The following is a 22,681-nucleotide window of genomic DNA, read 5'->3' as shown; positions in this document are numbered from 1 at the left end:
TCAATGGGTGGCAGATCCTGTAACGCCTCTATTACGACCTGGTTGAAGTTGAATTTTAGCCCCACAGTGTCATAGATATTTTAGTAGAGTTGCACCTTTTAGTAATCTTGTCCTTCACTTTACTATAGCTGTGTCAGTAATTCACTCAGGCTAATGTATCTGATATGTATATGGTCTTTAAACAGGTCAGAGAGGGTTTCCAGGCCCTCCTGGTCCAGATGGTACTCCAGGAATACCAGGGCCTCCTGGATCTGCTTCCGTAGCTCACGGATTCTTGATTACCCGACACAGTCAGTCAGTTGAAGTGCCACCTTGTCCCTCTGGAACTAGTGTGATCTACGATGGGTTCTCTCTGCTTTATGTACAAGGGAATGAAAGAGCACATGGTCAAGATTTAGGTAAGAATTATCTCTGATTATTGAGGTGCACTGATTAGATGTTATCACATTCTGTTAATTCTGCAATACTTGTAGGTTGTTTTTGCACAGCTCTAATTACAAGATTTTTTTTTATTCATTCATGGAATATGGGCTGCGTTGGCAAGACCAACATTTATTGGTCATCACTAATTGTCCTTGAGAAGGTGGTGATGAGCCACCTTCTTGAACCGCTGCAGTCCATGTGTGGTATGTTTGTTAGGGAGCGACTTCCAGGATTTGGATCCAGCGACGAAGAAGGAACGGCGATATGTTTCCAAGACAGGATGGTGTGTGACTTGGAGGGGAACATGCAGGTGATGGTGCTCCCATGCACCTGCTGCCCTTGTCCTTCGAGGCGGAAGAGGTCGTGGGTTTGGGAGGTGCTAGCAAAGAAGCCTTGATGAGTTGCTGCAGTGCATTTTGTAGATGGTACACACTGCAGCCACGGTACGCTGGCCCTGGAGGGAGTGAATGTTGAAGGTGGTGGATGGGGTGCCAATCAAGCGGGCTGCTTTCTCCTGGATGGTGTCGAGCTTCTTGAGTGTTGTTGGAGCTGCATTCATCCAGGCAAGTGACTTGTGCCTTGTAGATGGTGGAAAGGCTTTGTGGAGTCGGGAGGTGAGACACTTGGTGCAAAATACCCAGCCTCTGACCTACTCTTGTGTTCTCAGTATTTATGTTGTTGGTCAATGGTGCCCCCCCGCCCTCCCCCCCAGGATGTTGATGGTGGGGGATTCGGCAATGGTAATGCTATTGACTGTCAAGGAGCGGTGATTGAGCTCTCATTGTTGGAGATAGTCATTGCCTGGCACTTGTGTGGCACAGATGTTACTTGCACGATTTTATCATTGGTATAGTAAGAAACATAACCAGATGGGACCAAGAAAAGGCCATTGCACCAATTCCACTTTAATTTAAAGAAAGAAGACTTACATTTACATAGTGCCTTTCACAACCACCGGACGTCTCAAAGCGCTTTACAGGCAATGGAGTACTTTTAGAGTGTAGTCACTGTTGTAATGTGGGAAGCACGGTAGCCAATTTGTGCAGAGCAAGCTCCCACAAACAGCAATGTGATAATGACCAGATAAACTGTTTTTAGTGATGTTGATTGAGGAATAAATATTGGCCAGGACACGAGGAATAAGTCCCCTGCTTTTCTTCAAAATAGTGCCATGGGATCTTTTACATCCACCTGAGGGGGCAGACGGAGCCTCGGTTTATCATCTCATCCAAAAGACAGCACCTCCAACAATGCAACGGGCTCCCTCAGCACTGCACTGGAGTGTCAGCCTAGATTTTTGTGCTCATGTCCCTGGAGTGGGATATGAACTCACAACCTTCATGACTCGTAGTTGAGTGTGCTACCCACTGTGCCACAGCCGATACATCTACTTTAAATCCACTTAATGGAATTTTGGGAGAATATCCAATAACAACATTAGACTTTTATATAGTCCATTTAACATAGCAAAATGTTCCAAGGCACTTCACAAGTGTGGGTCGGACCCACGCAGGAGTAAGAAGCATTCGGAGGAGTGGCCAAAGATGGTCAAAGAGGTAAACGTTTGACGGTGAGAAATTATGCCGCCAAGTGCAAGGGTCTGAAAAGAGTAAGACCGCAATGCTGAAAATTCTGCTACCAATGTTGGAATGGAGGGGGACACACAGTAGACTGGAATACGGTATCTGGAACCTTCAGCTGTGTGGGGGACAAATCTGATGAGCTGGCTAGGGATTCCTAATTGTACAATACTCACTTGTCCATTTGAACCTTGCCAGAGCACCTGGATTTAAGGTGATCAGCAAAAGAACCAGAGGCAACATGCGGAAACATTTTTTACTCAGTGAGTTGTTACGACCTGGAATGCACTGCCCGAAAGGATGGTGGAAGCAGATTCAGTAATAACTTTCAAAAGGGAATTGGATAATTACTTGAAAAGGAGAAAAATTGCTGGGCTACGGGAAAGAGCAGGGGAGTGGGACTAATTGGATAGCTCTTTCAAAGAGCCAGCACAGGTACAATGGGCTGGGTGGGTCTCCTTTGTTGCTGTAATGTCTGTAGCTCCACACTGTGGACGCCTGTGTTACTGCAGCTAGAGCTGTTTAATAAAGAGCAGGTCACCTGACCAACAGGTCAGAAAATTCCGGACCGGCAGCCATCTTACAGGTTGTGTTGTGTGCTTCCCTGAAGATATCACATTTGGCGACGGGAATGGGATGTAATCAGATAATACAAAGCTGAAATTTTTGTTGGTGAAGGATTCAGCCAGCTGACAGAGAGACTTTGAGAGCTTCTCTGTTTTTGGAAACAGCTACAAATCCGAGGTAAATTACGAGCACACTTGGTTAAACTGCTGAGTCAAAATGGCTGCCCCAATAGGAGTTATAGGGCATTTGGGGGCATCTCAACACGACCATGAAAGTTTCAGAGCATATGTGGATCGGCTAGAAATGTTTTTCACTGCAAATAATATCATCGCAATTCGCGGTAATGAAGACAATAACCGGGCGGTGTTGGAACAAAAGAGAACTATATTCTTAACTGAGGATGGGCCTGAGTTGTATGAAACGCTGATAAATTTGCTTGTGGCTGACAAGCCAAAGGGTACAATGCTGAAACAGATTCTAACTAAGCTAGAACAACATTACAGCCCCGTTCCGTTAGAAATTGCTGGAAGTTATCCTTTCGGAATACGAAATCAGAAGGCCGAAGAAAATATCAGTGAGTACATTGTAGCATTAAAAAAGCTATCTATTCACTGTAATTTCAGAGACTTTCAGAACTGAGCATTGCGAGTCTGCTTTGTTTGTGGGATGAAAAATGATGCGATCAGAAGAAAGTTATTGACGACGCCTCACTTGACTTTTGATTTAGCTTGTCAGACAGCTAGGTCGATGAGCATGGCCGACCAATATTCCCAAGAATTTCATACTAATTTCAGTCATCAAACAAACTGAGGTGAATCACCTGCAGGTTTAAAGTAAAAGGCGGTGGGGCCCCAAAGTCTCAGAAACTGGAAATGGGAACAGAGCATTGACGTCCTACTATCAATGCGTGGGACAACACATTGCTCAAAGTTGTCCATATGTGAAGGCAGAGTGTTTTGTCTGCAGGAAAACTGAGCATCTTGCGAAGGCATGCCGACTGAAGGGAAAACCAGCTTTCAAAGCTATGAGTAGAAATCCCCAGAGACTACATAGCATGGAAGAACAACAACAGAATGAGGAGATGTTAGAGTTAAACGTCATCAGGAGCACGAGGTTAATGGACGGCGATTCGAAAAGTATCATAATCCACATAGATGTTGCAGGATACAAGATACCCATGGAAATCGACACTGGTGCATCTGTGAGTGTAGTACCGGAGTTGCTATAACTCGATAAATTGAGGGATTTCCCATTGGAGAAAGCCAAACTAGATCTGCGAGGCTACTTGGAAGAGAACATTCCGGTGGAAGTACCGGTGAAATACAAGGATCAAGTTCAGAACTTGCCTCTAATAGTAGTGACAGGAGACAAGCCTGCCTTACTAGGAAGAAATTGGTTGGGATCACTGAAGCTGGATTGGAGTGACATTTTTCGTCTTGAAATGAGATTTACGTCAAAGGATGATGTCATCAAGAACTATCCGAAGGTGTTCTGCGAAACAGGCAGTCCGATCCAAGGCTTCAAGGCAAGTGTCAGGGTATAGAAGGGCGCTAGATCGGTTTATTACAAGCCACGTTCCGTACCATATGCACTCAAGGAGAAAGTTGAGCAAGAACTCAGACTAAAGACTGAGAACATTATTTCTAAGATAGATCGATGTAATTGGGCTACACCCCTTGTTGTTGTACCTAAGTCCGATGGTAAGGTAAGATTGTGTGGTGATTATAAAGTAACCGTAAACCAGGTTCAAGAGGGTAATGTCCCCAATACATTGCCAAATTTAGATTTGTTCACAACGCTGAGAGGAGGTCAGATTTTCTCAAAGTTGGATCTTATGAATGCCTACTTACAGCTTGAACTAGATGAGGAGTCCAAGTCATGCTTGACTATAAATACCCATCTAGGCCTATATCAATTTAATAGACTACCGTTTGGAGTGTCTTCTGCCCCTGCCATATTCCAAGGGATAATGAACCAGATTTTGCAACGTATTGAAGGGGTAGTATGTTATTTAGATGACATACTAATTTCAGCACCAAATAGGCAAATTCATAATAACATATTGAATGAAGTCCTCAAACAGCTAGAGAAGCACAGGGTGCGAGTGTCTGCTCGCAATTGTGAGTTATTTCAAAACTCAGTGGAATACTTAGGGTTACAGAGTAGACAAAGATGATTTACATCCAACCAAGGAAAAACTGGATGGAATCAAAAATGCTACTACTCCCAAGAATGTCACTGAACTTCGATCATTTTTGGGTCTTTTGAACTATTATAGGAAGTTCCTACCAAATTTAGCTACAGTATTACATCCACTGAATGAACTATTGAAAAAAACAGGTCCATTGGAAGTGGTCAAAAGAATGCGATACAGCATTCAAGGAGTGTAAAAGCAACTTGGTAGAGAGCACCATGTTAGTTCACTATGACGTATCTCAGGAGATCAAGCTAGCATGTGATGCCTCTCCGTATGGAGTTGGGGCAGTAATCTCGCATCTATTACGTAGTGGGGAGAAGAGACCAATTACTTTTGCTTCACGCACTCTCAGTGCCAGTGAGCGTAATTATGCGCAAATCGAAAGGAAAGCTTTGGCATTAATGTTTGGGGTCAAGAAGTTCCACAAATACTTGTATGGTCATAAGTTTACTCTCGTTACAGACCATAAGCCTCTGACAACAATCCTCCATCCAAAGTTCCCAGTTCCAACATTAGCTGCAGCCCAAATGCAGAGATGGGCTTTGATTTTGTCAGCATATACATATGATATTGAATGCAGACGATCAGCTGATCACAGTAATGCAGATGCTATGTCTAGATTGCCTTCCCCATCACAAGTTACACCCGATAGGGAAGAGGTGTTCTATTTTTCATACATTGATGAACTGCCAGTCACAGCTGAAGAGATCAGTAGAGCAACCAAACATGACCAAGTTATGTCAAAGGTGTATGATTATATTGCAAACGGATGGCCAAACCAGGTAACAGACAAAGATATTCATCCATTCTTCATTCGTAGGAATGAATTATCAGTCAATAAAAAATGTATCATGTGGGGTGCAAGAGTGGATATACCAAATAAATTCAAGTCCAAATTATTAGGAAACCTCCATGACCAGCACTTGGGAATGTACTTGACCAAGAGTTTTGCACGCAGTTACTTATGGTGGCCAGGTCTTGATAAAGATAGAGAGTACATCGTAAGTCAGTGTACGACATGCCAATCGGTAAGCAAGCAACCACCATCAGTACCATTACAGCCATGGAAATTGCCTCCCAGGGTGTGGCAAAGGCTGCATATTGATTTTGCTAGCTAGAAGGACAACAATTGTTCATTGTGATTGTTGTGTATGGAGAAAGAGTCAGACTGAACACTGTGAGCTCAAAGTAAAGTGTGACCTTAGTCTTTTATTGCAGATCTCCAGAGTGCCCCTCCAACCTGTGAAGCCTCCTTAAATACCTGTGTTCCCAAGGGATTATGGGATCCCTTGGGACTGCAGGGGATGAGCACTCTGGTGGCTGTACAGAGTAAATACAAGTCCACATATATAACAACTCTTCCCCTGCAAAGTCAATAGTGTAACTATTTCCAATGTGAGTCAATCTGGGGCCCTTCTTGCCCTGGTTGATTGTCTCAGTGTGAAAGCTGGTATTTTTGAATCATTTGTTGGGCCCTCGCTAGGCTGCTGTGTAGCTGACCTTGCTGGGCTGCCTGGTGTGTTGGGCCCTGCAGGGCTGCTGTGGATGATGGGTTCTGCTTCGTGGTCAACCGTGGTGCCGGTTGCCACTAGTGTGTATGTTGGGGGATCAAAAAAGGTAGGGTCCAAGGTGGGTTGCTCAGGGTAGTCCGTGAATCTGAGTTTGATTTGGTCCAAGTGTTTCCGATGAATGAGTCCATTTGAAAGTTTGACCCGAAACACCCTGCTCCCCTCTTTGGCCACGAAGCCACTTGAGACCCTGTCCATAATTCAATACAAATACAGGATCATTGATTTCGATCTCGTGTGACACATTTGCGCTATCATGGTATGCACTTTGTTGAAGCCGTCTGCTCTCTACCTGTTCATGTAGATCAGGGTGAACTAACAAGAGCCTTGTCTTAAATGCTCTTTTCATGAGCAGTTCAGCAGGTGGGATCCCAGTGAGTGGGGACTTGTGCGGTAGCTAAGCAGGACTCGGGATAGGTGAGTCTGCATTGAGCCTTCAGTTACCTCTTCAAGCCTTGCTTGATGGTTTGCATTGCACTCTCTGCCTGACCATTGGACGCTGGTTTAAACAGGGCAGATGTGACATGTTTGATCCCATTACGGGTCATGAATTCTTTGAACTCAGCACTGGTAAAACATGGCCCGTTGTTGCTCACCAGGCCATCGGGTAAGCCGTGAGTGGCAAACATGGCCCGCAGGTTCTCAGTAGTGGCAGCGGACGTGCTGGCTGACATTATCTCACATTCAATCCACTTGGAGTATGTGTCTACAACCACAAGGAACATTTTACCCAAGAACGGGCCTGCATAGTCAACGTGTACCCTAGACCACGGTTTGGAGGGCCAAGACCATAAACTTAGCGGCGCCTCCCTGGGTGCATTGCTTAACTGCGAGCATGTATTACATCTGTGAATGCAGGACTCTAATGTCCGCATCGATATGGGTCACCACACGTGGGATCTGGCTATTGCTTTCATCATTACGATGCCTGGGTGGGTACTGTGGAAGTCATTGATGAAGGTGTCTCTGCCCTTCTTGGGGACCACTACTCGATTGCCCCACAGAAGGCAGTCTGCCTGTATAGACATTTCATCTTTACACTGCTTGAATGGCTTTATCTCTTCCTGCATTTTCACTGGGACAGTGGACCAGCTCCCATGAAACACACAGCTTTTAACTCAAGATAATAAGGGGTCCTGGCTTTCCAGGTTTTGATCTGCCGGGCAGTGATGGGTGTTTGCTCACTCTCAAATGCTTCCATAACCATGGCTAGATCTGCGGGCAGCACCATTTCCACCCCCGTGGTGGGCAAAGGCAGCCTACTGAGAGCATCGGCGCAGTTTTCTGTGCCTGGCCTGTGGCGGATGGTGTAGTTTTTGCGGACAACATGAGCACCCATCTCTGGATGCGGGCCGATGTGTTGGTATTTATCCCCTTACTCTCGGAAAACAGGGATATAAGTGGCTTATGGTCAGTTTCCAATTCGAATTTTAGCCCAAACAGGTATTGATGCGTTTTCTTTACCTCATAGACACACACTAACACTTTTTCAATTATGCTGTAGGCTCTCTCAGCCTTAGACAGACTCCTGGATGCATAAGCAACCAGTTGCAGTTTCCCGAAACCATTAGCTTGTTGCAATACACACCCGACGCCATATGACGACGCATCACATGCTAGTACCAAACGCTTGTACCAAATCGTACAACACAAGCAATTTTTTTGAGCATAACAATTTTCTCGCTTTTACAAAGGCATTTTCTTGGCTTTTGCCCCAAACCCATTCGCCCCTTTTCATAGTAAGACATGTAATGGTTCTAGCAGTGTGCTGAGACCCGGTAAGAAGTTACCAAAGTAGTTCAAGAGTCCCAGAAACGACCGCAGCTTCATCACATTCTGTGGCCTCGGTGCGTTCTCGATTGCCTCCGTCTTCGCGTTGGTGGGTCTGATGCCATCTGCCGCAATCCTCCTTCCCAAGAACTCCACTTCAGGCGCCAGGAAACGCACTTCGAGCGTTTTAACCTGAGCCCCACGCGGTTGCGTCGACTAGAACCTCCTCCAGATTCTGCAGGTGCTCGACTGTGTTCCGACCTGTGACCAAGATGTCATCCTGGAAGACCACGGTGTGCGGGACCGACTTCAATAAACTTTCCATGTTTTTCTGGAATATCGCCGCCGCTGATCGGATTCCAAACGGGCATCTGTTATAAACAAAAAGACCTTTGTGCGTGTTGATGCAGGTGAGGGGCCTTCGATGATACATCCAGTTCCTGCGTCATGTAGGCTGAAGTCAGATTCAGCTTCGTGAATGTCTTTCCTCCCGCCAGCATTGCAAAGAGGTCGTCGGCCTTTGGTAGTGGGTATTGGTCCTGCAGAGAAAAATGATTGATAGTTACGTTGTAATCTCTACAGATTCTGACGGTGCCATCTCCCTTGAGGACTGGGACAATAGGACTGGCCCACTTGCTGAACTCGATCGGTGAAATGATGCCCTCTCTTTGCAGCCAGTCTGGCTCTATCTCTACCCTTTCTCTCATCATGTACTCTCGCCTTGTGATGGATGGGTCGCGCCCCCGGAATTAGGTGGATCTGCACTTTTGCTCCTTGGAATTTCCCAATGCCTGGTTTGAACAGCGAAGGAAATTTGTTTAAGACCTGGGCACACGAAGTGTCATCAGTGGGCGATAGTGCTCGGAAGTCATCCCAGTTCCAGCATATCGTTCCCAGCCAGCTCCTGCCGAGCAGCGTGGGACCATCGCCCGGCACCACCCAGAGTGGTAGCTTGTGCACCGCTCCATCGTAGGAGACCTTTACGGTAGCACTGCCGATTACAGGAATCAGTTCGTTAGTGTAAGTTCTTAGTTTTGTGCGAACTGGAGTTAAGACTGGCCTTGAGGCCTTGTTGCACCACAACCTTTCGAAAGTCTGCCCATGATGGACTGGCTCGCGCCCGTGTCCAGCTCCATTGACACCGGGAGTCCATTTAGTTCAACATTTAGCATTATCGGGGACAATTCGTGGTGAATGTGTGCACCCCATGTACCTCTGCCTCCTCTATCTGAGGCTCTGGTTCGTCGTGATCCTCCATGGATCTCTCCTCTTCTGCAACATAGTGGCTTGCAGGTTTAACAGGCTTTGCAGCTCGCCTGCACACTCGTTGGAGGTGTCCCATTGTTCCACAGCCCTTGCAAACATACTCTTTGAATCGGCATGAATGGAAACGATGATCACCCCCGCAGTGCCAATAAGGTGTTAATGGCCTTGCATTCATCACCCTTGATGATGGACTCTGAGTCATCTGTGGACATGCAGCTGCAGACATGGGTGACCTGCCCTGTACGTTACGCTTCGAAAACAACATCACTTTGTTCACAGAACTTGTAGCAGCACTTGTGTGCTGAGAGATTTGCTTCGTATTGTCACTGGTGGTAATGAACGCCTGGGCTATCGCTATGGCCTTACTCAAGGTTGGGGTCTCTGCAGTCAAATGTTTGTGAAGTATGGTTTCGTGGCCAATTGCAAGTATGAAAAAGTCTCTGAGCATGTGCTCCAAACGTCCTTAAAATACGCAATGTCCTGCAAGACATCTTAGCTTGGTGACATAACTCACCATTTCCTGGCCTTCAGACCTTTTGTAGGTGTAGAACCGGTACCTCGCCATCAGAACGCTTTCCTTCGGGTTCAAATGTTGTCGGATCAGTGTGCACAAATCGTCGTACGATTTCTCCGTGGGTTTCACTGGAGTGAGCAGATTCTTCATGAGGCCATACGTTGGTGCCCCACAGACGGTGAGGAGAATCGCCCTTCGTTTGGCAGCGCTCTCTTCCCCATCTAGCTCATTGGCCACGAAGTATTGGTCGAGTCGCTCCACAAAAGTTTCCCAATCATCTCCCTCCAAGAATTTCTCCAGGATGCCCACTATTCTTTGCATCTTTGGGTTCGCTATCTGTATCTTGTCCCAGTTGTTGTGTATGGAGAAAGAGTCAGACTGAACACTGTGAGCTCAAAGTAAAGTGCAACCTTAGTCTTTTATTGAGATCTCCAGAGTGCTTCTCCAACCTGTGAAGCCTCCTTAAATACCTGTGCTCCCAAGGGATTATGGGATCCCTTGGGACTCCAGGGGATGAGCCCTCTGGTGGCTGTACAGAGTAAATACAAGTTCACATATATAAGTGATTGATAGCCATGCGAAGTGGGTCGAGGTGTTTCCAGTGTCAAAAATAACAATAAGTAAAACATTAGACATTTTGCGAAGATTATTTTCTTCATTTGGCCTCCCAGAAGAAATTGTTTTGGATAATGGATCACAATTTTGTTCAGAAGAATTTGCACAGTTCATGAGCAAAAATGGTGTGAAACATATCAAGGTTCCACCGTACCACCCTGCTTCGAATGGTGCAGCAGAGCGCACTGTACAAATTATAAAATGTGCCCTCATCAAACAAATGTTGGAACCAAATCTAAAGAAACGACGGTTGTCATTGGCCCACAAATTGGCTAATTTTCTAATAATGTATCATAATACTTCTCACACAACTACTGGTAGAACATCAGCAGAGTTGTTTCTCAAATGACAGCCACGAACTAGATTCTCGTTGTTAAAACCAAACTTGGCACAGTCCGTAGGAGAGACACAATTAAGACAAAGAGAATCATGATAGAAGTAGAGTAAAAGAGAGAAGTGTGAAATTAAATCAGAAGGTGAGAGTGAAGAACCATCACCATAAATGGGTAAAGTGGTTACCAGGAAGAGTGGTGAAGATATGTGGTCCTCGCACATATTTGGTCAATGTGTTTGATAATGGACAGGTTAGGTTTGTTCACGTTGATCATATTTTACCCATAGACATGGAAGTAGTTGAGAGTGGGAGTGATTCAATTTTTTCTGACTCATCAGATAGTTTTGATACACCAGTAGTATATCCTACATCCAATGTACTGGAAACAAATCCAAGAGAAAGTTAGAATTTAAGTCTGAGTCCGAGTCAGGAAAACAAACAGTCTGCAGTTAGAGAGAGTTCAAATGGAAATCAAGGGCATCCCTTGGAGGAAAACTTCCCTCAGGATCAGCCTCGAATGAGTTTGAATTCGACACCATGTTTGGAAGGTTCTGTGTGAGAATGAAGGTATCCTCTTCGAAACAGAAAACAAGTGGTTAAGCTTGATTTGTAAATATGGCAAAATAAGTCCATATTCTTGTTATGTATAACCATGCAAGTTATGATGATTGTTGTTATAATAACTTCTTCATTAAGGAGAGAGAAGTGTAATGTCTGTAGCTCCACACTGTGGACGTCTGTGTTACTGCAGCTAGTGCTGATTAATAAAGAGCAGGTCACCTGACCAGCAGGTCAGAAGATTCGGACTGGCAGCCATTTTACAGGTTGTGTGCTTCACTGAAGATATCACAGTTGCTGTTTCATTCTATAATTTCTTATTGTTTTGTGTTGTTCCAGGAACCGCTGGGAGCTGCTTGCGGCGTTTCAGCACAATGCCATTTATGTTCTGTAACATCAACAACGTATGTAACTTTGCTTCACGGAATGACTACTCCTACTGGCTCTCAACACCTCAGCCAATGCCAATGACCATGGCCCCAGTAAATGGGGAGAACATCCGACCCTTCATCAGCAGGTAAAATATTGTGCCTGCAATGGTTCAAGCTGGTCACAGCTACCATGTATAATTGTAATAAGAGTGGTGCTTACTTAGAAATCCAACCCATTTTGCACATGGAATGCAAGATATAGGGAGATATAATTAGGCTGCACGATATACTTCTCTACATCCATCACAATGATTCACAATTTGTGTGAGACTCCTTTTCATGGGCTGAGGATCTCGATTGACAAAAGTCTCCATGAATGCTGATCTAAATGTATGAGCCGCCCTGGGTGACTCTTCCCACAGAGTGCTGTGATTAGGAACTTGGTAGAGTGCTAGATTATACCCTTGATGCTCCGGTAAACTACAATTTAGCTGTGCAGCCTTCTATTATGTATTATGTATTTCAATTGCCACTCTAATTATCTCCTTTCCTCATGCTGAAGGATAGTTCCATGGCTTCAAGTACCTTGGCCATTCTTTCATGTGTAAACCTCAGACAATGAGTGTCAACGAGTTAGTTGACGATGCTGGCCATTGAAATTAGACCCAATTCTGTGCACATCTGATTCCCACACACATATACGTCATAGCAAGGATCACTAGTCAACAATCAGATCTGGGAATTGTGGTCAATTGTAGTCCCATTACTGTCACCCCAATTGAGATCAACTAATGCAACACAAGTTGCTGAGCGAATCTCCCTGCTCTGTACAGCTCAGTTATAATTTACCTTTGCCAAGTTAGCCATTGTTGTGTACTTAGAGATTGAGTAGATTGGGCCTATACTCTCCGGAGTTTAGAAGAATGAGAGGTGATCTCATTGAAACATATAAGATTCTGAGGGGGATTGACAGGGTAGATGTTGAGAGGTTGTTTCCCCTGGCTGGAGAGTCTAGAACTATGGGTCACAGTCTCAGGGTAAGAAGTCGGGCATTTAAGACTGAGATGAGGAGGGTTGAGAATTCTTCACTCAGAGGGTTGAGAATCTTTGGAATTCTCTACCCAGAGAGCTGTTGAATCATTGAATATATTCAAGGCTCAGGTGGATAGATTTTTGGGCTCTAGGGGAATCAAGGGTATGGGGATCAGGCGGGAAAGTGGAATTGAGATTTGAAGATCATCCTATTGAATGGCGGAGCAGGCTCGAAGGGCCGTATGGCCTACTCCTGCTCCTAATTCCTATGTTCTAAAAGTTTAATGCTTCCAAAATCCAGCAAAGAATCTTTCATTTCCATGCTGAAAACACATCGGAACATGGAAATGTATAGGACTGAAAACAAACCATTGCAATTCATCAAGCCAATCCCAAAGTTCAAAAACATAATTGAAAACTCTGGCCCAAAACAATTTACTCTGTGCAAATCGGGGATATATGATGTACACAGGGCCCCAATGCTATTTTAATGGCCTACTGGGCATTGTTGACACTCTGTTCAGGCTCAAGGGGCCACGTGGCCTATTCTTGCTCCTATTTCTTATGTTCTAAAACCTGGTGGTACAGCAGAAGAAGCCTGAAAAGGCAGGTGTTAAAATTATTTTTGTGGGCTCAGAGGAGCTGCTGCTGCACCAGTCTCCTCCTGCCCCATGCACCTACCTGCCTGCCAGCCAGGATAATCTCCCAGCCACCTAATATTGGGGCAGCCTGGAGCCAGCAAGCTGCAGTTCACCAGTAACATGTTAAGGACTCTTAATTGGACTGGGCCTCCTGCTAGAGGAGTCTGGCTGGCCTCTTGATATTGAAATGCTTCCCTTGCATCTTGTCAAGTGGTTACTCAGCTCTTTACTTGCCCCATCCTTGGCCCACTCATCATTGTAGTTTACGTTTCCCCACAACACAGTCACCCGATTGTGAGGTGTCCACTTCCAGATGTATGCTGACAATACCCAGCCACATCTATTTACCTCCACCATTGTCCAGGGCAACTGCCACACTCACCATCTGCCTGTCCAACTTTAGAACTTGGATAGGATGAAATTTCCTTCTATTAAATAGCCATCTTCTTTAGCTCCCATGGGCATCTGTGTGCATTTTAGCCTTGGCTCAGCCAGTCTCCACAGCTGCCATCTCAGACTATTCAAGTGGTCCAGGACCTTGGCATCATGATAGGTTCTGAGACTCCTTTCCCACATCTTATCCATTGTCAACACTGCTTCCTATCACCTTCAACATGTTGCCTGCTTCTCCCCCTACCTCTTCCCTTCAGCTTCTGAAACCCTAATCCTCACTTTTATCAACCTCCAATTCTCACCTTACCAGCCTCCCCATCTCCACAAACTTCAGTCATTCAAATCACTATGGCCTGCGTCTGCTGCAAAGTTCCTGCGCTCCTATCTGCTCCTGGCTCAACTCCATTGTCTTCCTGCGTTCCAGTAAATTTGTTTTATGATCTTTGTCTTCAAACTCTTCCACGATTTTACCCCACCAATTTCCTCCAGCCATATGTCCCCATTTTCATCCTCTTAAGAACATAACAAATAGGAGCAGGAGTAGGCCGTCTGGCCCCTCGAGCCTGCTCCGCCATTTAATAAGATCATGGCTGATTTGATCACCTTCCCTGCCCGCTCCCCATAACCCTTTATTCCCTTATCGCTCAAAAATCTGTCTATCTCCGCCTTAAATATATTCAATGACCTAGCCGCCACAGCTCTCTGGGGCAGAGAATTCCATGGATTTACAACCCACTGAGAGAAAAAATTCCTCCTCATCTCAGTTTTAAATGGACAGCCTCTTATTCTGAGACTATGCCCCCTAGTTCTAGTTTCCCCTATCAGTGGAAATATCCTCTCTGCATCCACCTTGATGAGCCCCCTCATTATCTTATAAGTTTCAATAAGATCATCTCTCATTCTTCTGAACTCCAATGTGTATAGGCCCAACCTACTCAACCTATCCTCATAAGTCAACCCTCTCATCTCCGGAATCAACCTAGTGAACCTTCTCTGAACAGCCTCCAATGCAAGTATATCTTTCCTTAAATATGGAGACCAAAACTGCACGCAGTATTCCAGGTGTGGCCTCACCAATACCCTGTATAGTTGTAACAGGACTTCTCTGCTTTTATACTCTATCCCCCTTGCAATAAAGTCCAACATTCCATTTGTCTTCCTAGTTACTTGCTGTACCTGCATACTCACTTTTTGTGTTTCATGCACAAGGACCCCCAGGTCCCTCTGTACTGCAGCACTTTTCAAATTTTCTCCATTCAAATAATAATTTGCTTTTCAATATTTTCTGCCAAAGTTGATAACCTCACATTTTCCCACATTATACTCCATCTGCCAAATGTTTGCCCACTCACTTAGCCTGTCTATATCCCTTTGCAGATGTTTTGTGTCCTCCTCACAATTTGCTTTCCCACCATCTTTGTATCATCAACAAACTTGGTTGCATTACACTCGGTCCCTTCATCCAAGTCATTAATATAGATTGTAAATAGTTGAGGACCCAGCACCGATCCCTGTGGCACTCCACTAGTCACTGTTTGCGAACTGGAAATGACCCATTTATCCCGACTCTCTGTTTTCTGTTACTTAGTCAATCATCTCTCCATGCTAATATATTACCCCCAAACCCGTGGAACTTTTATCTTGTGCAGTAACCTTTTATGTGAAACCTTATTGAATGCCTTCATGATCAGTTTACATTCTTTCTTTGTTTTTCTGTCCTTTGAAATAACTTGCCTAATTTCCATGGCCTTGCCACCTCCCCCTTGACTTTCAAATGTCTTCTGAAACATCCTTCTCTTTGGCCAACATGTTTGCCTCTCCCCCCATTTATGTTTCCATTTTCTCTGTGCCCACCTTCACCCTGTAAAGCACTCGCAGATATTTTTCTTTAAGTGAAGAATACGACAGAAATGTAAATTATTTTGTTGAAGCGTGCCAATGCTGTGCACTGTGACTTTAGTTGATTAAACTCCAGCGGTTCTACACACTTGGGCAACCCAAAGCTTTGACTCTTGCAAATCTGCACCTAAGTTTTATGGACTTAAGTAAGTGGTTTTTGTCGCTACGTGGTGAGAGTGCAGCCCATAACAGGCAAACTGATTGATTTCTCAGTAAAGATTGGTTTAGAGCATCTTAAGTGGTGATGGGTCGCCACACTTGTCTTGAATCTTGGCTGACCAAAAGATCTATAAATAATACTTGAGTCCTGCTTTTTTTGTCCCAGTTTCTGTAATCATTTTCTAAAGATTATAGCTGGAAATTGTTGATAAAGAGATGCTGCCCTACAAATATTTGATGCTTTCATATCAGATTCTTCCCCTCTGCTGTTTAAACAGAGGTGTTAACTTATTTAGAATAAACGGGTTACTGCCTGACCGATTGCCATTTTCATTCTCAGCAACTGGAGCCACTCTGGATGTGGACCAAGCTTAATGGGAGAGAAAATGAGACAAAATTGAGGTGCCTCCCTTGTAAAAAAAATGACTATACCTGAAAATCACATTTACCACTCTACCGCCATAATCGTGGCAAGGCAGAGGACTTCGACTCACTGGGTCCGAGGTGCTCACAACCCCGCCAGAGTTCCCAGGGTCACGGGCCTTTGCAAAAGATGGACAGGCACCCTTGCCAGCAGGGGGCGCTGCCGCGGTGCCTGCCGGGTGGGGAAAGCAGAAACTAGCAGTAGATGCTGGCTTTGTGAGCAGCTGCTGTCAGGACCATTAGCATTCAGCATTTGGTGGGGACGTCTTCTGTCAGCATGCAGATCTGGCAAGCAATGCCGGACTTCTTCACGCAGGTGTACGTTACAGAGGCGGAACTGGCGGGAATTCCGGCGGGCAGCACCAAGTCTTGCTCCTTTTCCTGACTTTATCAGGGTCGGCGCCCAAGGGAATGTCAGTGCAGCCCAAGCGAGGCTGGTTCTGCCCCAAGACCTGGCCCAATTGCTCTTCCCACGCCTCTCTCTCTGAAACATCTTGGATCTGCAGGGCCGCTGTCTCAAATTTTAAAAGTACTGGCTGTAGGTTTCTCCTTTAGCCTTTTTCGAGTTTTCTTTTGCTGGCTTACTTGGAGTATTACGCAGTCGCAGACTTCTGTTTGTGGGCAAGGAAAGCTTTCAGATCAGTCCTCCCTCACAGAGATTCACCAACCTGCTCGTCAGTTATGAAGCAGTGGCCTAACTGTTTGTAAAAAGTGTTGTCCATATTAGTCTCATTCTCTTATCTAAAGGAGAAAGCACAGCACAAAAGAGAAAAACAGAATATGCTAAGTCTAACTCTGATCTTACTTTTCATTATAGGTGCACTGTGTGTGAGGCCCCAGCAATGGTGATAGCGGTTCACAGTCAGACTATTCAGATCCCACTGTGTCCACACGGATGGACCTCACTGTGGATTGGATACTCCTTCATGATGGTATGCTTTGACTTGACCTTTTTATTTTCTTCTCTACTCATCTCATTTGAATCCCTTTTTACAGGGCACTCACCCATCTTTTAACACGGACTGCAGGACAGACTGGCCTTGGAGCTGGTAATGGCTGCTCTGATTTGGTAACGGGAAATTACCAAAAAGAGCACCGTGGAGGGTGTTTCTTTCTGGAATTCAATCTGTGCCTGATGTAGGCCTGGCCTATACCAGTATGCACCAAAAAAGGACGCCATTGTCACAGTTTGAGCTTTTTCCCAACATCTTTCTCATGCTCATGGTTAAGTTACAGTTTCATTAGCTGACTAAAAGGGCAATTTGCCTGGGTTGAGCACCCAAAAAGCGCCCGAAAACAGGCACTGTGCACAAGAAACATGCACTAATCGCTTTCCCTGTTCTGCATTTGAATAGCACAGCAGCAGAATTTCCTGTATGGCTTCTCTGTGGAAGTAGAAAGATAGGTACAGTACAATTTAGTGGAAAATCAAACTTACACTAATATAAAATAAAACTCCCAAACTAGCGTTCCTGCACGTGACTGAGGAGATATGCGGAGGGGGCGACACTTTTCCAAGGAGGCTGTGACAGACTTGTGTTGTCTGCTGCAAGGTAACTGCAGCCAGCCTCCAGGGCAAGCAGAGCACTGTGTGTTGCAGTAAAGATCACTGCAGCCCCGAACGCCTTTGCTCCAGGGAGTTTCCAGGCCGCCATAGAGGCAACAGTAATCTCATCCAATCTACAGTCCATACAAGCATCAAGCCTTGGGCTGGAAATTCGGTTGGAGGATTCCTAAGGCGCTAATGTTGGGCTGTTGCTAAATTTAGCGCCGGAAAATGGTTAGCGATGGCAGCCACAAAAGTCAGTGGTTGCGAGTGGAGTGGAGCACTAAGGGAAGCGTTCCACACTTCTTTTGGGCCACTAGCCCGTGTAAGCAACTAAATATCTAGTGCTAAAGAGCCGGCTTTGAATAATCATCTGCAAACAGCAGAGCTGTATTTGTTCAGATTGTAGAATTCCTCAAAGTCCAGGGCATCATAGATTAAACATGCTACCCTGCTACCCCTTACCACTAGCCTTCATGAAAGGCAAGGCACTGCATCAATCTACGGCTCGTGTGCTACTATCTGCACAGGATCAAGTAGGTCATTATCCATGTGATGCCTTTGTTTTGCTCTTGTCTTCCATTCCCCCATTGTTTGACCCTGGTAAAGCAGTTCAAGGTTGAATGTTCCACTGCTGGTCTAGTTTATGACAATTGTGTGCCATCCATATACACCTGCCCAACACCAGTACTGAGGTCGATACTTAGAAACACACAGACGTTACAACACAGAAACAGGTCATTTGGCCCAACCATTCCGTGTCAGCATTTACCCTCCACCCATAATGAGCACATTATAGAAAGCTTTAAAACAACAATTCTAATGCCTCAGTAGATCTGGGGGCTTCCTCTGGTAGAGCTGAGATAAGCTTTGCGCATCATCATGTTTTGCTGCATGTGAAATAAGGACGACAGATGGAGCTGCCAGGGTAGCAGGGCCTTTAGCCTGCTGAGGGAGAAGATACAAATGAAATTGAAGAGCCAACTGGCAAGATGTGGGACATGATTCCTTCACGTAATGACCCCCTAACCCCTTTGCACACTAACAGTCTTTCGAAATAGTCCCTGCAAATATGCAGCCTTGATACTGCAAAAAAATACCTACTACACATCAGGAAGAAAGAGCAATGTTGCATCTTCCTCTCTCTGGACTGCAAGTCATTTGGCAGACCTAGAGAAAGAGAAGGGAGACAGGCATTAGGATGTAGCTTGAATGGCAGTACATTAGATCACTTTCATAGTCAATATGAGACAAATGTTTCGGCTGAGGTGACAATATGGGTCACGCTGCGAAGAAATCAAACAATGAAAGATGCGAGTGGGATTCCCTATCTGAGCACAGCTGATGAGGCTGCTGAATTTTATTTCTGTCCTGCAACCAGATCCTGCGTTATAAGTTGCTACCATTGAAATGGTTGTCAACCTCATGCCAAATATCTCCAAATCTCTGTGGGACATGCTACCCATGTGATGATAATTGTGTGGACTTATTTTCCATCTCTGCATGCCCTGGGAGGGTGGTGATGGAATGCTTAATTTGACCAGATGCAGTCCTTGTGATGGTGCTCCCATCACGCCATTAGGCTCACTACATACACCTGAAATATAATTCAAAGATCAGCACAAAATACCATTAACAATGAGGCATCAGTCCATCGAATGGGTTGAGATGTCAAAAAGTATTCTTCTATTTGGCTCTGTTGCTTTTCACAGCACACCAGTGCTGGTGCTGAAGGATCCGGCCAAGCTTTAGCCTCTCCTGGTTCCTGCCTCGAGGAATTCCGATCTGCACCATTCATCGAATGCCATGGCCGGGGAACTTGCAACTACTACGCCAACTCGTACAGCTTCTGGCTAGCCACAGTTGAAACAGCGGAGATGTTCAGGTGAGGAATAGCTAAAATTGTAGCAATGAAATGACTTAAAGGTTTCAGTACAAATACCCGATTTTTGGGTTTTAGTTAAAGGCACAATCACTAAACTAGCAACTGTTCCTGCTTATGAGCGAATTTTTCATAAACAACGCTGTCAACTCTTGCTGTACCATGTTTCCCCCATCACCAACAGTCTGGTATCTCACCCAAGTGTTGATTCGTTATATGTGTGCCTCGACAGCAAACGTTGGTCTCCTGTTTGTCTGCAGGGCTTTAAATTTTAGAGCTGCATGGGATTTTCCACCAACACTCCATCGTAGGTAGCCTTCACACCCGGATCTCGCTGGCATCATCAAAACGAAGCTGAGTCCAGAAGTTCCTGCATGGACACTGCGATCAGGCTGGTGAAAATCCCAATGCACCTGCCTCCCGCCCACGCCTGTGCGCGAACTGGAAAAGTGACCCTGAGATGTCTGAACTGGTTATCACTACTGGGTCTGCCTTGGCTCAATTATTATCTCAGTCAAAATATCTAGATGCCACTTCCCATGGTTTTGATGAGTGGAAAGTGATTGCAAAGGACTCTGCTTTGTTCTGTCACTTTAAAGACTATGATTCTAGTCAGGGTGACCTCCACAAATTTAAAATGGACTCCCCTGATTAATCATGCCCTGTGTGGTGTGGTACTGAAAGATAAGATCTGTATCTGTACTGAGTTAGCAGTAACGATCAATGCAGCTGGACTTCGAGTTTCTAAGCAAGGGAGGGGGAATCAAGAAGTGTTTCCTCATTTCTGACTATTACCCCCGCTGGAAAATGCATGCATGGATATCGGGTGATGCCACGATCAGGCTCCACTGTGGTGCACACCACAGTCGAATAACCTGCAATACTCCACACCTGTAGCCCAGTGTGTGCCAGTGCTTTCAGGAGAGAAAGGAGGGTGGTGGGATGTACAGAGTGGGTGTGCTTTTTGTTATGCAAGTGTCTTATTTTATTCTTGGGTTAGTCAGGATTTTACTTTTACATTTATCTCTTACAGTAAACCGCAGTCCGAGACTCTGAAAGCTGGAGAACTCCGAACACGTGTGAGCCGCTGTCAAGTGTGTATGAAGAGGACGTAATGCATTGGCTTCCGGCATTGGGACAACGACCGAGATCGACTGAGAAGAAGAAAACCAGCTCAATAAATAAAAACTGTAGGGCGCTTTGTCTTCCATTTACAATGGTGCTACTGTGCGAAGCAAAAACAAACACAAAAACAAAACAAAAAAAAACTGTTCATACATAATATTTGTTTGTACGTACCTCATGTAAAGAGTAATCAGTGCATTTTGGAAAGGAGCGAGCGAGAAACTGCAGCGTTGTGGAACGAGAAGCAGTGGTGCCTCCAGTTTTTCTGCTTCGAGAGGTGGGACGAGATGATCCCCATATGGCACTTTCTGTCAATTTAAGAGTAATGCACTGAAAACATTACAATAAGACTGCTTACATCTTCATTTTATTTTTGTTTGTTTTTGAAGCAATTTTTTTCATGGTGCTACTAACCAACTACTGCATCCCAGGTTCTTAAATATTAATAATTAATAATCAACCTGTTATTTCCTTGGATTTTTGTAAGTACTGAAAATGTGTATATGATGTATCCAGGCTTTTTATCACTTGAAGAATATCAGAATTACAATTATCACCAATAACAACAATTTGTGCTTCACATATTACCGCCTCAATTAACATTTTTACCTATTTTTGTTAAAAGTAGCAGAATTGTGAAAAAACGCAGTATTTTATACTATTGGATTCACTTTACGGGATTTCCCACTTTACTACCGAACTACTGATTTTTTTTCTAGGCAATTTGGAAATATTCCCTTCTCCCACCCACGTGTCCTCCCTTTACAAATTTATAAGCTGCAGTTTTCAATTATTAAAAGTTTTTTGGAAATTGTAAAAAGTTGTATTTGTAGTTATTGTTTTGATCAGGGGTTTTTAATATGCAAAAATATACACTGTGCTACATAATTACAGCTTTCCTAAGGGGCCTTTAAAGTTAAATATACTTTTTTTTGTATTGTCTGAACGTATGTAAAATGATTAGCCATAAGAAGTGCCTGTGAAGAGAGATTGAACTGTGTTTATAAACAATTTGCAATCGAACCAGATTCTCCTCTGTCCTAGTTTTCTGCCTTCCTCCCACCATCGTTACCATAGAGCAAACACAACAAGGTTACCAAAGGTTCATATATTTTACTTTAGCAAAGATGTGTCTCCGAAAGTGTTCTTTCTTGTATATTACCCAGGACAGTTGCAAACGTCTTTTTAAAACAAAAAAAGCAAAAAAAACCCACAAATTTGAAATAAAAGATCACTGACTTAATGATACATGTGTCTTTTAACTATTCTTTTATTAGCTTAGAAAAATGGATTTTTAGAGTAATTTTATTCTCCTCCTTTAGCTTTTTTTGGTACTCTTCCTTTCGCCACTACACACCCCCCCCCTCCCTCCCCCGCCAGATAGATTCATATTTGCTCCCACCTTTGTGCACCTCTCTTCACAATAGCCCAGCACATCAGGATTGCACCATGTTGGTGAATGATTGGAGCAATTCAAAGTACCACTTCCTCAAGACATGGTGCGCCGGTCCCATAAGTGCGCCCGCTCCATAGCGTGCCAGTACCGTAGTTCCATAGTGTGCCAGTTCTTGTGTTCCAGTTCCATAGTGTGCCAGTACCGTAGTATTCCAGTCACATAGTGTGCCAGCCCAATAGTGTGTTGGTCCCGTAGTGCGCCAGTCCCATAGTGTGCCGATCGCATCGCGCAGCAGTCCTGTAGTGTACCGCTCCTGTAGTGTGTCAGTCCTGTCGTGTGCCGATCCCATAGTGTGTCAGTCCCATAGTGTTCCAGTCGCATAATGTGCCCATCCCATCGTAAGCTGGTCCCACAGTGTGCCA

General features: G+C 44.8%; 1 protein-coding gene across 1 annotated transcript in view; it reads left to right on the top strand.

The window, feature by feature from the left end:
* The window catches only part of col4a5 (collagen, type IV, alpha 5 (Alport syndrome)), a 291,814-nt gene extending 269,703 nt beyond the window's left edge, over positions 1-22,111 (top strand). Inside the window, exons 48-52 of the mRNA XM_070882799.1 lie at positions 186-398; positions 11,732-11,909; positions 17,128-17,242; positions 19,569-19,741; positions 20,772-22,111. Of these exons, the coding sequence (XP_070738900.1) occupies positions 186-398; positions 11,732-11,909; positions 17,128-17,242; positions 19,569-19,741; positions 20,772-20,853 (761 nt within the window). The 3' untranslated portion in view covers positions 20,854-22,111. The remainder of the gene's footprint in view (positions 1-185; positions 399-11,731; positions 11,910-17,127; positions 17,243-19,568; positions 19,742-20,771) is intronic.
* Positions 22,112-22,681: the final 570 nt, after the last annotated feature.

The sequence above is a fragment of the Pristiophorus japonicus genome, chromosome 6 (assembly GCF_044704955.1).
Source record: "Pristiophorus japonicus isolate sPriJap1 chromosome 6, sPriJap1.hap1, whole genome shotgun sequence".
In the NCBI taxonomy this organism is placed as follows: domain Eukaryota; kingdom Metazoa; phylum Chordata; class Chondrichthyes; family Pristiophoridae; genus Pristiophorus; species Pristiophorus japonicus.
The sequence above is the reverse complement of the archived record's forward strand: the minus strand, read 5'-3'. Positions and strand labels throughout refer to the sequence as shown.